The 15568-nt window shown below is 37.4% G+C and overlaps 1 protein-coding gene across 1 annotated transcript in view; it reads right to left on the reverse strand.

Moving 5' to 3' along the window:
- OXCT1 (3-oxoacid CoA-transferase 1) overlaps positions 1-15568 on the reverse strand; it is a 159965-nt gene that overhangs the window by 84477 nt on the left and 59920 nt on the right. The window contains exons 8-9 of the mRNA XM_040262424.1: positions 3393-3500; positions 2020-2134 (exon numbers count right to left, since the gene is read on the reverse strand). Of these exons, the coding sequence (XP_040118358.1) occupies positions 2020-2134; positions 3393-3500 (223 nt within the window). The remainder of the gene's footprint in view (positions 1-2019; positions 2135-3392; positions 3501-15568) is intronic.

The following is a 15568-nucleotide window of genomic DNA, read 5'->3' on the forward strand; positions in this document are numbered from 1 at the left end:
AGATCAGAAATACTGACTGACTGTGGGAATTCCCTTGCATCCCATGGTTAGGACTTAGCATTTTCACTGCTGTGGGCCTGGGCTTGATTCCTGGTTGGGGAACTAAGACCCCACCAGCTACACAGCATGGCCCAAAAGAAAAAAAAAACAGCTGACACTGTCTAGAACTGCTGTCCATGCTGTCCACTACTGCACACCACAGACCCTGACCCAATTAAAGAATAACAGCACTCTGATGAGATTCTAATAACAGGAGTGCTTTAAGAATCAAGGCCAGAAAAGATAAAGTGGGTATATGGTACCATATTATAAACTACAAAGGCCAGCAAAACAACCCAACGTGCCAGGTCACCTCTAGTGAATATAGTGAGTCTATGAAGGTATGATGTTTCATTGGAAAAGACTCTGATGCTGGGAGGGATTGGGGGCAGGAGGAGAAGGGGGCGACAGAGGATGAGATGGCTGGATGGCATCACTGACTCAATGGACATGAGTCTGAGTGAACTCCAGAAGTTGGTGATGGACAGGGAGGTCTGGAGTGCTGCGATTCATGGGGTCGCAAAGAGTCGGATACGACGGAGCGACTGAACTGAACTGATGAAGGTATGATGATAGGTGCTTGGATTACCTCCTACCAAACCATCTAGCATAAAGTTAATTGTGTTTCTCACAGTGATGCACGTAACACACTGAGGTACTGATTCCATTATGAGCAGGTTATTTTCAAGAAAGGGCAATCCAAATTACAGGTTTTATACTTTAACTTTCTTATATGCTGCAATTTTCAGTTCTTTAATATTATTTAGTGAGTCAAACACCAGAGAGGAAAAAAGTCCATGCAATTTGGGTTGAAAAAGAGTAGGTGCCATGGAAAGACCATTATATGAACTGACTTGCAAATATTTTTCATAGGCAATACAATGACAGTGAATAAAGGATACCTAGAAGAGAAGCCAATACATCTAAAATCAGAGTTATCATTTAGTCAGTGTTAAAAATGTCAATGGTAAACCAGTTGACTGGAGGTAAAAAGAAAACCCACAGACAAGCTTTCATCTGCTCAGCCAATTCAGCTGACTCTGTATCTTGCTGATATGGGAGCTGAAAAAGGAGGCACTATAATATTCTCTTCCCTGTGTGAATTCCCACCATAAACCAATGCATAAGCTGAAAGATTTAAAAAAAATGAAGTAATGGAGCTAAGAAGAAAGTAAAAAAAGGGAGTTTTCCCAGTCAGTATCAGTCTGAAAGAAGGTTTCTATGGACCAGAGGAAGTTCAGAGAATGGATACACATGTCATGTTTCTACCTCCTGTCCCAGGACTTTCCATATGGCTTTACTGTATTCATCATTCAACAAATATTTACCTTATACATTATTTGAATTTATATATACTATTTGTAGTATATAGTTCAATGGTTAACATCTTGAAAATTAGCAAAGCAGTAGACTCACTGACATTTAAACACATTCAAAATCCAAACACTTTATCTACTCTTTTCTTGACAAAGTATCTAAAGCAGAATTGAATCATTCATTGAATACAAAACATCAGCCATAAAAGGGTACACTCACAGGGATCTTTATCATGGGAAACAAGAGGCTGTTAAGAAGTTGGATCTTATGTTTCAAATGAGTATGTAAATGTCAGAACACAGAGAAAGCAAATAGCATTGGTTATAACTAGTACTTCTGAGAATTTAAACCTTCATCCTAGGTAATCTCTTTTCCCAATTAACTTTAGCCAAATGCCAAATTAAACTGAAATTCACTGTATATCAGAGAATAGCTAAGCAAATTTTCAGTCACTATTTTGCTTCAAGAAGGTAAAAGGATTATAATTTCAATTTCATATATCTTTATATCTTTAGGTTATATGCCACATTTTGTAAAAACTGATCAATTGCTTTAGAAGCTACAATGGACTAGAAAAGAATCCTTATGCAGGAAGTCTAGTAACCTGATGAATATATAAAAAGGGCTAAGTCTTTGCTCAGCTGCAGAAGGAATAAAGGATACCATACATGCCGTCCTCAAATTCAAGCGCTGCCCGCTTGATGATACGTTCTCTGACATTATCTCCAGGTTTACCAGATGTGGTTTTTATATCTTCCTCTTTCCGGATTGATAGACGCTTTAAAATAAACAAATAAATTATTCATGGTTGAGGTATGCCTTGTATTTTATCACTGCTGAAATATGAAACTGTATTGGAAAAAATTTTAACACTCCCCTATTACTAACAGGAAGCAAATCTGCAATATAATATAGATGGGTTTTTTTTTTAACAAAAGAAGAGTAACATGGATGACATTTGATGACAGAAATAATTCTTTAGGAAGTAAATGAAAGGTCAGATGTGTTTGAAGATGAAGATACACTTGTTCTATCTCTGAAGCGAATAAGTCCTCCGTTACTGTCACACAGAGTGCTACTACTGTCGCTCTTAAGAGTCCTACAACTGAACTGTCCTCAGGTGCTCAGGGATGGAGCTGGAAAAAGAAAACAAATAGACCTTTCGACTCTGTTTTTTTGTGGAGCTACCAGAATGTGTTTACCAAGTACTGCTGCTATCAATCTTCTATTTCCACCTGCAGAGTCCAGACTGGTTTTGCTATAAGTGCATCACAGAAATCATAGAAATATCCAGAAACCAGCCAGAAAACTATTTCCATCACTAGATCTCTTTGACACAGACTCTGGTCTCTGTTTGCAAATGTCATCTTTTTGATCCCTGGCCCCTGACATTAGTTTTATATTGCAGTGTCTTCCTGTTTGATGTCAACAGGTAGAGGGCATCTCTGAATCTCTGGTATCTCTTACTGCTTGTCTATTCTGTTGCTGATCCCTACACATTTCTGAATCTTAATATTGACTCTGATCCAGCTGATCTTCATGCTCTCAGTAGCCTCAGTATACCTCCAATGCTCCTGATAGCCTCTCCTTACCGTGATCTCATATCTATCCACCAGCTGCCCAGAGCCCAGCACTTATGGGAAAACATGAAAAGACATCAAGATAGTTAGCTCTGAACACTCAAAACACTAACAGTCCAGCAGGGGTAAAGCAACCAAGACCTGATTATTGTTCTCTATCTTGCAGGACAGCTATCCAAAACTATGCATTATAAATCAGAACAGTTACAAAAGCCTGGAAGACACAGTCTAGAGAATCATGTAACTTAGTGATATACAAGTTGTAAACACAAGGCACTGCTAATCTAGACAATCACACAGATGTCCCCTCAAGATGGACACATGAGAAGCATCTATTAAGATTCAAAGCAAGACCTCCTGTTCAGCTTTAATTCCTTATCATCTGCAATAGCTCCAGGGACACATCTCTCTGACAGTCAGATCCATAAATACTGACAAACAAGGTAAGTCAATTACCTCAATTCTTTTCTCATATTTTTCTCCCTTTATAAGGCGATGTACATAAATCTTAGGAATATGAATGTCTTCTGGGGCAAATGATCCAATATCAACAATATCTTCAACCTAAGCAAAGAGAAAAACATTTTAAATTAAATAATGAGAGTTTAAATTGAATATTTTTATTGAAAAAAAACAAAGAATATGCATCTTTACCTCCAACTTAGGTTGGACACACAATGTAAAATATATGTATGTATATACATACAAATATACATATATAAATCTACATATACATCAGAGAGAAAGAACACACACATACATACATATACACAAACTTCTAGACCCAAAAAAGAGAAGAAATTCAAATACATGGCCTGAACATAAAACACAGAACATAAAGTTCTAGAACTTTGCTTAAAACAGCCTCAGCTACAAATTTGTCAAACGTTTGTCAGTACAGCTGCTTGAACTTTCACAAATTGCAGCTCAACTATGCAAAATTTGAAAGCACATCCCTTAAACCCAGATTTTCAAAATTAATGGAAATTTATCATATCAAAGACAAAAATCTGTAACAACATCTGCTTGGTCAATTGCTTTTTAAATATAGACACAAATGCTATTTGTAACCATTTTAAATTATTCCTGTTATTAGCTTCCTAGGATCGTGATAGAACTGCAATTGCTGAAATAATTTTACTTTAAGATTGATCATTAATTTCAACATGGAAATCTGAAAAAGAAAATATTAACTAACAACTATAAATTCTAAAAATTCAAGTTATTCATAGAGCAAAAGGGTACTTTATAGCAATACCAAATGTCCCAAGTCAGTCTGCTATTTTAAAACTCATTTTTAAAAAGGACAAAAGAAAAATTTTTATATCAACATTAAAAAAAAACCCTCAGAGTAAAAAGGATCAAGAAAAACTAAGATCAACATTGTTGAGATCAAAAAATTATCTTTCTGGTGCCAAGAAAAAATATTATCTTGAAGACTGAGAGTACTCAGTTTAATAGATGTCATACCCAAAGCGAAGAACTATCTGCAAAGGAAATGACGTGTACAAACGGAGTTGTATTATACTTGTCTGCTAAACTAGTAACTGAACTCTTCAGAAGTTTTTGAGGTTAGGCACCCCTCCTTATGCTATTCTACCATGTATGCCTAAATCACACTCCTCCCACAATGAAAGAATAATAGAGATTAATAAGAGTCAATTTCATTATTATGCACTGCTCTCAAATAGCTGAAAAAAAACAGGACATGGTACATAAAAACCATCTTCTCTGATCAAACAAAACTCCAAGGAAGAGTCAGGAAACATGTGGGCATCCAAAAATGAAACAGTGAGTAGAGATGTATATCTAATATCCATCTGAGAATGAATCAGGGGGAGGCAGGGGGCTCCCCATCACTGTGCTCTGTATCTTTTCCTCCAAATTGCTCTATACTCTGATATATCAAGAACACAGCCCTCACTTTTTACATATCCATCAGGTTATTAGGCCTCCTGCCTATTGATTCTTTTTTAATCTGCTGCAGCCAAGGTAGGGATCAGGTAAACAGGAGGTGGATATAGGAAATGCAGAGCAACTAAGCATTACTTCTACCTCTTCAACAAGCCAGAAATTTCAGCCATTAGGGTTCATTCACATTTTACACTTATTCAACTCAAGCCTTCAAAGAAATTCTTGATTTTAAAAAATTTATCCTGAGGATATTATTCTAAGGATATATATGAAGCCATTATATTGAGGATATGTGTGAAGATTTACTTTTCATGAAAATACTGGCCACAGCATTTGTTAAAATAACATTGAGTTGGGGCTTCCCTGGTGATCTACTGGTCAAGAATCTGCCTGCCAAGGCAAAGGACACAGGTTGAATTCCTGGTCCAGGAAGACCCCACATGCCATGGATCAGCTAAGCCTGTGAGCCACAACTACTGAGCCAGTGCTCTGAGCCACAACGGCTGAAGCCGCGAACCTAGAGCCCATACTCCACAACAAGAGAAGCCACCACAATGAGAAGCCCATGCATGGCAATTAGAGTTCAGCCCTCCTCATGTCGTAACTAGAGAAAGCCTGAGCATAGCAACGAAGACTCAGGGCAGCCAAAAACACACACACACAAAATTTTTTTAAACTGAGTTGGGAACAACCTAAAGGATCAACAACAGAATAACACTAAAATATATATGGTATCAGGTTCAGTCTCTGGGTTGGAAAGATCCCCTGGAGAAGGGAATGGCAAACAGTTCTAGTATTCTCGCCTGGAGAATTCCATGAACAGAGGAGCCTGGTGGGCTACAGTCCACGGGATCACAGAGTTGGACATGACTGACAGACTAATATATTGGCTCAAACAAACAATTATTTATATGTCTACAAAAACTAAGAGGAAAAACCAAAGGAAACTAGTACTGAAATGTTAATTTTTATCCCTAGGTGACAGTACAAGTTATTTCTGTTTAATTTTACTTTTTTAATCAAGAGGTGAAAAACATGCAAGTTTTTTTTTTTTTTTAAGTTGCAACAGACATCAAGTAGATGGTTTCTAAGACTAGGAAATACATAAGTGGAAGATGTGATAAATTGCTTAGTTAGCTATGTATCAAAAGGACATGTTAAAAAGAAAATAGAGCCCTAAAAACTGTGGTTTCTAAACTCTAAAAACATTTACAACATTATGAAATTTAAGTTAAAAAAACTTTTTGTTTACATTTTTTAAGAAAATGCAAATTATTCTCACTGCCTTATGTTGTTCCAATAGATCAGGCCCTCTTATCTCTTGCTTGAATTACTGCATCAGCTTCCGAATTGGTTTCCCTGCAATGACCCTTCAGCAGGAGCAAGAAACACATGGTGAAAGAAAAGAAGTCATACTTCTCACTTAGCCAAAAATGATGGTAACCAATCTCTACTTTCTTCTGGGTTCCATCAGAGAAAGTTCTGACCAAAAAAACCACCAAATCAAGACCAATTTTCTTTACCAAGGGCAACTATATCATGACTTTCACAACAAACAAAGTGAAAGAATGTGTCCCAGTAAAACAATTCCAATAAAAGCAAGAATCTGGTTAAGTGTAATCAGTTCCAGGCTTTGACATCCTAATAGGAATGATTTTCATCTTGTGGAAAATGCATGGGCAGCATTTGTCAAAACAATATCAACACTCAACAGGATTGAAAATTTCTATACAAAAATCAAAGCTTTCTCAGAGCTGGTTAGCAGAGTTAATCACAGAGGAAGAAAATATTTGAAGTATAAACCCAAAGAAGAAAACATATGTCTTTAGACAATCTGTGAAAAGAGTTTACAAAAAAAAACCCGAAGAGGCAGAACTATCTTAATGTTAGCAACTGAAAGGTTCTGTGCTGATTCTGTGTGATCTTGAAAAAGAACAAATGGGGAGAGAGGGAAGGATCTGGTAAGATCAGACAAAGACATAAGAGTCAAAGGAAATCTGAAAAGAAAAAGACGAACAGAATGAGTTTAAGGAAGAAGTAAAAATAAAAGCTCACAAGAGCACTCACTAAGCATGGCAGAAATGTACCTCCTGAAATCAGAAGTGGGGAAGACAAGAGAAGAAAGAACAAAGAAAAAGCCTCAGTGCACAGTGATGGCATGTTTAAGGGTCCTCAGACAAGATCACAATGGAGGAGAGGTGGTAGCTAAGAGCAACCCAGGCTTTTTCCTGGCACGATGCACAGTTCTCATGCAGCCATCTGGCACATCCAGAAATCCAGACACTTGAGGCTTCTCTAATTAGTACTTGTCTTCAGTTATTAGCAGGAGAAGAGAGACCAGTGAATGTTAATTATTATTGATTTGAACTTTGTTTTAAAAGGTTGCTTTCTCTGCCCTAAACCCTTCCCACTTTATAATTCTGCAAAAATTTAAAGTTCAGAGAAGGGTAAGAATTCATCCTCAGGTGACAGTGTTTTTGTTTTTCCTTGGCAAACATTATTTATATCTCAGGTAATGTAACAGATGAACAGCAAGGTAATAACCTCCTTATTTCTTATTTTATTTTAGTGACAACCTCAGTCGGTTATGGCCACAAAAGTGTGCCCAACCCTGAAGGCTGTTAGTGGAAAAAGCTGCACACCTGCAAACCTCACCATGTGAAATAAAGTGAGGTGGGAGGAAGAGGAGGAATCACATTGCAGATTTTATTTCTGAGTCATCTTAGCCTTCAGAAAGACTTAGGATGAATATTCTTCTCTTATCAGGAAACTTAAAAAGCAAATAACAAGCCACAATGGCTAGAAACATTAAAAAAAAAAAAAAAACAACCAGTACCCAAATTAGCAAAAAAAAAAAAAAAAAAAAACTTGGAAGAATAGAAAAATGGAGAAGGGAAGCAATGAGCAATAACAGAAAAATTTAGAAGATGCAGAGGTGTTCTGTATACTTCTTTAACCAAGAAAAAACGGGAAAGAGAAAGAGGAAATGTGAACCAAAAGGAAGGTCAGCCTGAAGGGCGTCCTTCCCCACAAATCCAACAGAGAAAAATCATCCAAAGGAGCAAGAAGGTGCATAGCTGCTTAAGCTCCATTCTAGGGAATAATTTGACTACTACAAAAATATAACAGAAAATGGCATGGAAGCTAAAAGGTCTGGAAAAATACACGGGGTCTTAGATGTCTTTATAGAAAGGCACAAAAACTGAAAAGATGAGTGGCTATTAATGAAACTGCAACCTTACAAACAGTTGTAAACGTAACCGCATAGTCATTGAATGTCTCAGGCCAATGGGCATTCTCCAATGTCTGATAACAATAAGCTCAAAGGCACAAGGTATGTCATGAAAACAGACACAAGCCTGGGAAGCCACTGACCTAGCAATGGTGTGACAAAATTCATTTAAAGTGACTTTAAAAGGAGAAAGACTATTGCACTAATGGACATATAATCAGTAGTGCTCACCAAACGAAAGATGCAGATGGCATATTTTTTAACAGAAACAACAAAACTGGCTCAGAAACAAGACAGTGATATAAAAGGGTGATATCATGGAAAATGTCAATTATTAGAACATCTTCTGTTCATCATATTCTTCTGATAAATTCTATATTGCCTTCTGACAAGTTCTATTCTTCAGAATTAAACAGTGAGAGAAACCATGATTCTGGACTTTTAACCAATAAAGATAAATTCCTTGGTAAAGTAAAAATGATGAAAACCCTGAAAGAAAGTGACAATGTAAAACTGGAATTTGTAATAAGCCAGGAACTGAATCTTAAGATATACACAAAAATGGATCCTGGTTTTTGAAGGGAGGTAGATTTTGAAAAGTTGAGAGGATGAAAACAAAGATCAGGATCAAGCGGTCAGAAACTGTAAATGATAGAAGCCTAAGAGGGAGGTAAGGTGCTCAAAACCCCCATTCTGACAGTATGAAAACGGACCATCTTGGCAATGAGAACACGGTATACAAAGAAAGAATATGATGACATGGATAGCAGCGTGTCTTCTCGTATTTTAAAAAGGCTTTCTATGAACAGAAACAGACTCACAGACATAGAGAATGGACTTGTGGTTGCCAAGGGGGAGAAGGAAGGGCAGGGGATGGACTGGGAATTTGGGGTTAGTAGAGGCAAACTATTACATTTAGATGCAAACTATTACAGCAGGGTCCTACTGTAGAGCACAAGGAACTAACCACATCCAATCTGGGATAAAGCATAATGGAAAAGAATATAAAAAAGAATGAACACATGTGTACAACTAAGTCAGTTTGCTGTGCAGCAGAAATTAGCACAACACTGTAAATCAACTACACTTCAATTAAAAAAAAAAAAAGCTCATACAAAAGAGAGACACGCATGACCTAAGACAAAAGGAGGTCACGTGAAACTTTACCAGGTAGGTCAAAAAGTACAAATTGTAATGAGTTGAGTCATGTCCAAATACTAAAGATGATGGAAGAGCGGTTTCTGGGGTGATTCTGTTGCTGCTGCTGGGGAGTTCAGACATGGTAATCACAAACTCTGGAGACAGAAGACAGAATAAAGCACGGCAGCTCAATTCCCTTTCACTTCTGGCTTCACCATCAGGGAGGAGAAAAGGGAAGAACTAATATGGCTAATTGAATTCCAAGAAGATACACCTAGATTCTCCAAATTAATTCTAGGCTATAGACCCCAAAAATTACAAGTCAGGATTCTTAAAGGGCCTGAAAATATGGTCACAGAATTACAGTCAAGTAAAAAATGGCACAGATGTATATACTCCTTTTCAAACTGGGGCTCTATTCACAAGAGTACGCTAATGCATTATTGAGACTTCACTGGTGGTCCAGGGGTTAAGAAGACGCACTTTCATTGCAGAGGCAAGGATTTGATTCCTGATCAGAGAACTAAGATCCATGTTGCGTGGTGGGGCAGGGGCAAGATTATTGAACAAATGGTCCTAAACAAAGGAAAGAATATCGTTAGACCCCAGGACAAGTTTTTTCCCACACCAAGCCCTGCCAAGTGAACTTCATCAATTTGCAGATCTAGCTAGTGCATTGCTGAGTCAAGAGAAAAGCACACAGTATGATTTCACAAAGCACCTGACCAACTCCCTCACGCTACAGTTTTACAGGCATACTGAGAAAATGTGACTTGGTTTCATTCACTTTAAAGTCAACAGATATGAATTAAGCACCTACTAGATACAACAATGAAGAAAACAGGGAGCCTGCTCTGATGTAGAGACAGAAGGACCACAAAACTCCTGGATGGCTTGACAACATCTTAGAGGCCACTGATACTGTGGTTCTTAACTTTGAGGGAAACACGTACTTGCTTAAGAATCTGATGAAAGCTACAACATCTGTCCACACACAAAAATATTTACTGACCTGTAAAATCCCTCTAAGGATTATGGAGGATTTGTCCATACACATCAACCCATTTCTACCCTCCAGCCTCAGTGAGACCCTACATTAAAAAAGGACCCCTATTCTAGTGCTTTTGTTACAGGGAAGAAGAAAATCTGACTAAATGTTGCATCTGTTTTATTTTAACCTTTCCTTCTCACTGCTTCTGTTCACTAAAAGGATACTGTCTATACATAATGGCCTGCCTCTCTGCCTCAATGTTAAACCAAAGTGCTATTATTCAGGACCCAGTCTACCCTTGGATGGCTACAGGAAGGAAAAAATTAACCCATCCCCTCCCCAAGTCTGGTCATTCCAGGAGACCCTGCAAGATTAATGGCCATTTTATTTTACTTCCTTACTCCCTTCCCTAAGACTCTGATAAGATTGTTTTTTGGAGACACTAGTCTGCCAACTTTCTGAATAAAATCATATTCCTTGCCTCAACACCTCCTCTCCGATTTATTGGCCTGTTGTGCGATGAGCAGAGCAAGCTTGGACTTGGTAACACTTTGCTGTCTTTTGTCCTATCCTGTTCAATATCTTTATCAAGCCCATAATGAAGACAGGGAATACATCCTGAGCTCACTGTGGTTAAGGGGCAAGGATCTGGGCACAACAGACAATTCTCAACATCTACATTCCCATTTGCATCTTAGAAGACAATCGTAAGCTCATAACTTCCAAGTATTCAGCAAAACTTTGAGCAAAAAAAAATTATTAAGGAGCCCAACCAGTCTTTTAATGCTCCAAGAATAGTATGCTCTTGGAGAAAACCTACACCACAGTTATAAAGAGTTTTTCCTTCCAATTAAAACATACCATATGTATGATCTTCCTACCATATGTAAAACAAATAGCCAATGGGAATTTGCATTACGTCTCAGGAAACTCAAACACGGCTCTGTATCAACCTAGAGGGGTGAGATGGAAAGAGAAATGGGAGGGAGGTTCAAGACGGAAGGGACATATGTATACCTATGGCTGATTCATGTTGATGTTGGACAGAAAACAACAAAATTTGTAAAGCAAGTATCCTTCAATTAAAAAATAAATTAAAAAAAATTAAAAACAACAACAGGGTGCCTAAGATAAAATTCTGTCTAGTTTTAATAGCAAGAATAGTTGTATTTCACTTGATCATTATTTTCCTTTAAATTACATGTACTATGGCGGGGGGGGGGGATGGTGGAAAAACTAGAAGTTTGGTATTACCATATACACTATTATATACAAAATAATCAACAAGGATTTACTGTATAGCACGGAGAAAAACAACAGAATGGGAAAGACTAGAGATCTGTTCAAGAAAATAGAGATACCCAGGGATCATTTCATGCAAAAATGGGCCCAATAAAGGACAGAAACAATAAGGACCTAACAGAAGCAGAAGAGATTAAGAAGAGGTGGCAAGAATACACAGAACTATATAAAAAAGATCTTAATGACCTGGATAACCAGAGCGGAGTGATCACTCACCTACAGCCAGACATCCTAGAGTGTGAAGTCAAGTGGGCCTTAGGAAGCATTACTAGTGGAGGTGATGGAATTCCAGCTGAACTATTTCAAATCCTAAAAGATGATGCTGTTAAGAGTTCTGTACCCAATATGCCAGCAAATTTGGAAAACTCAGCAGTGGCCACAGGACTGGAAAAGGTGAGTTTTCATTCCAATCCCAAAGAAGGGCAATGCCAAAGAATGCTCAAACTACTGCACAATTGCATGTGTGCGGTAATTTTCACATCATTTCACATGACAGCAAAGCAGTGTTCAAAACCCTTCAGCTAGGCTTCAACAGTACATGAACTGAGAATTTTCAGATGTACAAGCTGCATTTAGAAAAGGCAGAGGAACCAGAATTGCCAACATCCACTAGATCACAGAGAAAGCAAGGGAATTTCAGGAAAATATATACTTCTGCCTCATTGAATATGCTAAAACCTTTTGACAGTGTAGATCACAAGAAATTGTGGAAAATTCTTAAAGAGATAGGAATACCAGACCACCTTACCTGCCTCCCGAGAAATCTATATGCAGGTTAAGAAGCAACAGTTAGAACCGGACATGGAATAATGTGTTACAGACATGGTTCCAAACTGGGAAAGGAGTACGTCAAGGCTGTATATTGTCACCCTGCTTAACTTCTATGTCTTTGTGACCCTATGGGCTGAGCCCGCCAGACTCCTCTGTCCATGGGATTCTCCAGGCAAGAATACTGGAGTAGGTTACCGTGCCCTACTCCATGGCATCTCTCAGACCCAGGGATCGAACCCCTGTCCCTTATGTCTCCTGCATTGGCAGGAGGGTTTTTTACCACCAGCACCACCTGGGAAACCCTCTATGTAAAGTATATCATGTGAAATGCAAGGCTGGATGAATCACAAACTGGAATTAAGATTGCTGGGGAAAATATCAATAACCTCAGACATGCGGATGACACCACCCTAAAAGCAGAAAGTGAAGAGAAATTAAAGAGCCTCTTGATGAAGGTCGAAGAGGAGAGTGAAAAATCTGGCCTAAAACTCAACATTCAAATGAAGATCATGGCATCCGGCCCCATCACTTCATGGCAAATAGATAGAAAAACAATGGAAACAGTGACAGACTTTATTTTCTTGGGCTCCAAAGTCACTGCGGACAGTGACTGCAGCCAGAAAATTAAAAGACACTTGCTCCTTGAAAGAAAAGCAATGACAAGCCTAGACAGCATATTAAAAAGAAGAGACATCACTTTGCTGAGGAAGGTCCCAGAGAGTCAAAACTACGGTTTTTCCAGTAGTCGTGTATGGATGTGAGAGTTGGACCATAAACAAAGCTGAGCGCCAAAGAATCGATGCTTTTTAACTGTGGTGTTGGAGAAGACTCTTGAGAGTCCCTTGGACAGCAAGGAGATCAAAGCAGTCGATCCTAAAGGAAATCAGTCCTAAATATTCCCTGGAAGGACTGATGCTGAAGCTCTAATACTTTTGCCACCTGCTGTGAAGAGCCAACTCACTGGAAAAGACCCTGACCTGATTCTGGGAAAAGACTGAGGGCATGAGGAGAATCGGTAGACAGAGGATGAATTGGTTGGATGGCATCACCAACACAATGGACATGAATCTGAACAAACTCTGGGAGATAGTGAAGGACAGGGAAGCCCCACATGCAGTCCATGGGGTTGCAAAGAGTCAGACATGACTGAGTGACTAAACAACAACAACAACAACAACAACAACAACAGGGAACTGAATGTTCTGTAATAACCTATGTGGGAAAATAAATCTGAAAAAGAATGTATGTATGTATAATTGAATCACTTTGCTGTACACCTCAAACTAAAACAACATTGCAAATCAACTATACTCCAATAGAAAACAAAAAATAAATTTAAAAAAATTAGATGTACTTCTAACTATATAAACAAGTCCTGTAATTTTTATTTGATATCTTGCACTTGCTATTACGGTATAATTTTTCAGTCTCATCCTTGCTCCATTTTAAAGCCCTACCATTGCTTTTCTTTCTTTGTAGAGCCTTACTTTTAACTGATGTTATCTTGTGTATTTTCTGTGCCTTATAAGCTACTTTATAATATCTGGAACAAAATGTATAAAAATTAAACAGTATATTTATCAAACTGGAGAATGATACGAGGCCAGAAAAAATACTGATACAATGAAGATAGAAAATGGCCTCTATTGGTTAAAAAAATAAAAGAGCCAATTAAATGAATGAAATTAAACAGGGATCAAAGTTAATATTCTAAAATAATACCTAGCCTAGTCATTTTTTCTAGGAAATAAAAGGGCTTAGCTAACTACCAGCAAAAACACTATAATATGACAAAGATACCCAGAGAACAGTGAAAGAATCTTCCTTTCTTCTCTTGTTCAACCTAAGTTTATGATAATCACCTTCAACCTAATGTTCCTCATTACAAAACAAAAACAGTTCTTTGTCCCTACAATGTCTCATTTAGAACCACGGGATGAGGTGGAAAAGGGGATGAGTTTGAACTCATTAGGAGAAAAGCTCCACCTAAAATAATTCAACTTATTAAAACTGTGACTAGCAGCAAAATTAATAGGACATATTGATTTAAAAAAAACAGTAAAAAAATTACTTACTTCATGGACTAATCCAATAGTTTATGTAGAATTAAACTGTTTTTTAAACAAATTCAAATGCAGCTTACGATAAGTATTATTTTCATTTCCACTAACTAATACAACATCCAGATAGTCTAGACCATGATGTCATCTGCCTTCACACTTTCTATTTAAGCAAAAAATGCCAACCTTCACTAAGTATGTGATTTGATAACATTCAGTAAGTATTATAAATATCCAGTTTTATTTGTCCTATCTTTTTCTAAAAGAAAATATTAGGCTGTAGCAAATCCAAAGAAATAATTAAAATGAGAACATCTACCCAAAGGAATTAAAATACCTCCAACACATTCATTCAAAGCACCAGCCTTATCTATAATAGTAAGAAAAATTACACCATTATCACACACTCCAAGAAAAACAGCGAGACATGATATAATTAATAGAATTAACTAGGAACAATTTTCAATGAAGAGAGTTATGGAGAAACAAGGAGAGAAAAAAAGTTTGTGCTGAGTTTTACAGCCACAGATAAACTGCCTATTAGTGATGTCAGCTAAAACTTTAAAAGGTTACTTTTTAAGACTGTTTCCTTCAGTCGGGGCCTGTTAATCATCCTTGGAGCTTTTTATAATGCAAGAACACAGTATTTAACACAGAAACTTCAAAGGAGAATTGGGCTTAACTCTAACATTTCCAGAACACAGATAATAGCTGCCTAACCCAACAGGGATTATGACTCGAATTCAGTTTGTGAATGACTCAATTTCCACCCGTGGTGGATTCATGTCAATGTATGGCAAAACCAATACAGAATTGTAAAGTAAAATAAAAAAAATTAAAAAAATCATTTAGCATATGCCATTTTGAATATGAGCTTTATTTTTCACTTAAACTTCAATATGTTCTCAATATGTTTTCATTTTTAGGAAGCAGTAAGCAAAGTTGAACCCTGTTTATTTGATTAAGAAAATTAAAATGCTGTTTGCTTTCTCTGATTTAGTATAATAAAAATAGTCATAAGGTGCAAAAATAAACTTCAAAACATCTTCTTTCCTCGACCTTTAAGTCCTAAAAGACATTCAAACATATTCATCACAGTCTCAGCTCTGATTTTAGCATTAAGATCAAATGACTCCTCCCTTAGGACAACTGGCAGAGACAAACAATCAGCTTTACAGCTGGCATCACTTGTTCTGATACTGAGCAGGACCCTGTGGGAATC

Source organism: Oryx dammah, unplaced genomic scaffold (assembly GCF_014754425.2).
Source record: "Oryx dammah isolate SB20612 unplaced genomic scaffold, SCBI_Odam_1.1 HiC_scaffold_20, whole genome shotgun sequence".
In the NCBI taxonomy this organism is placed as follows: domain Eukaryota; kingdom Metazoa; phylum Chordata; class Mammalia; order Artiodactyla; family Bovidae; genus Oryx; species Oryx dammah.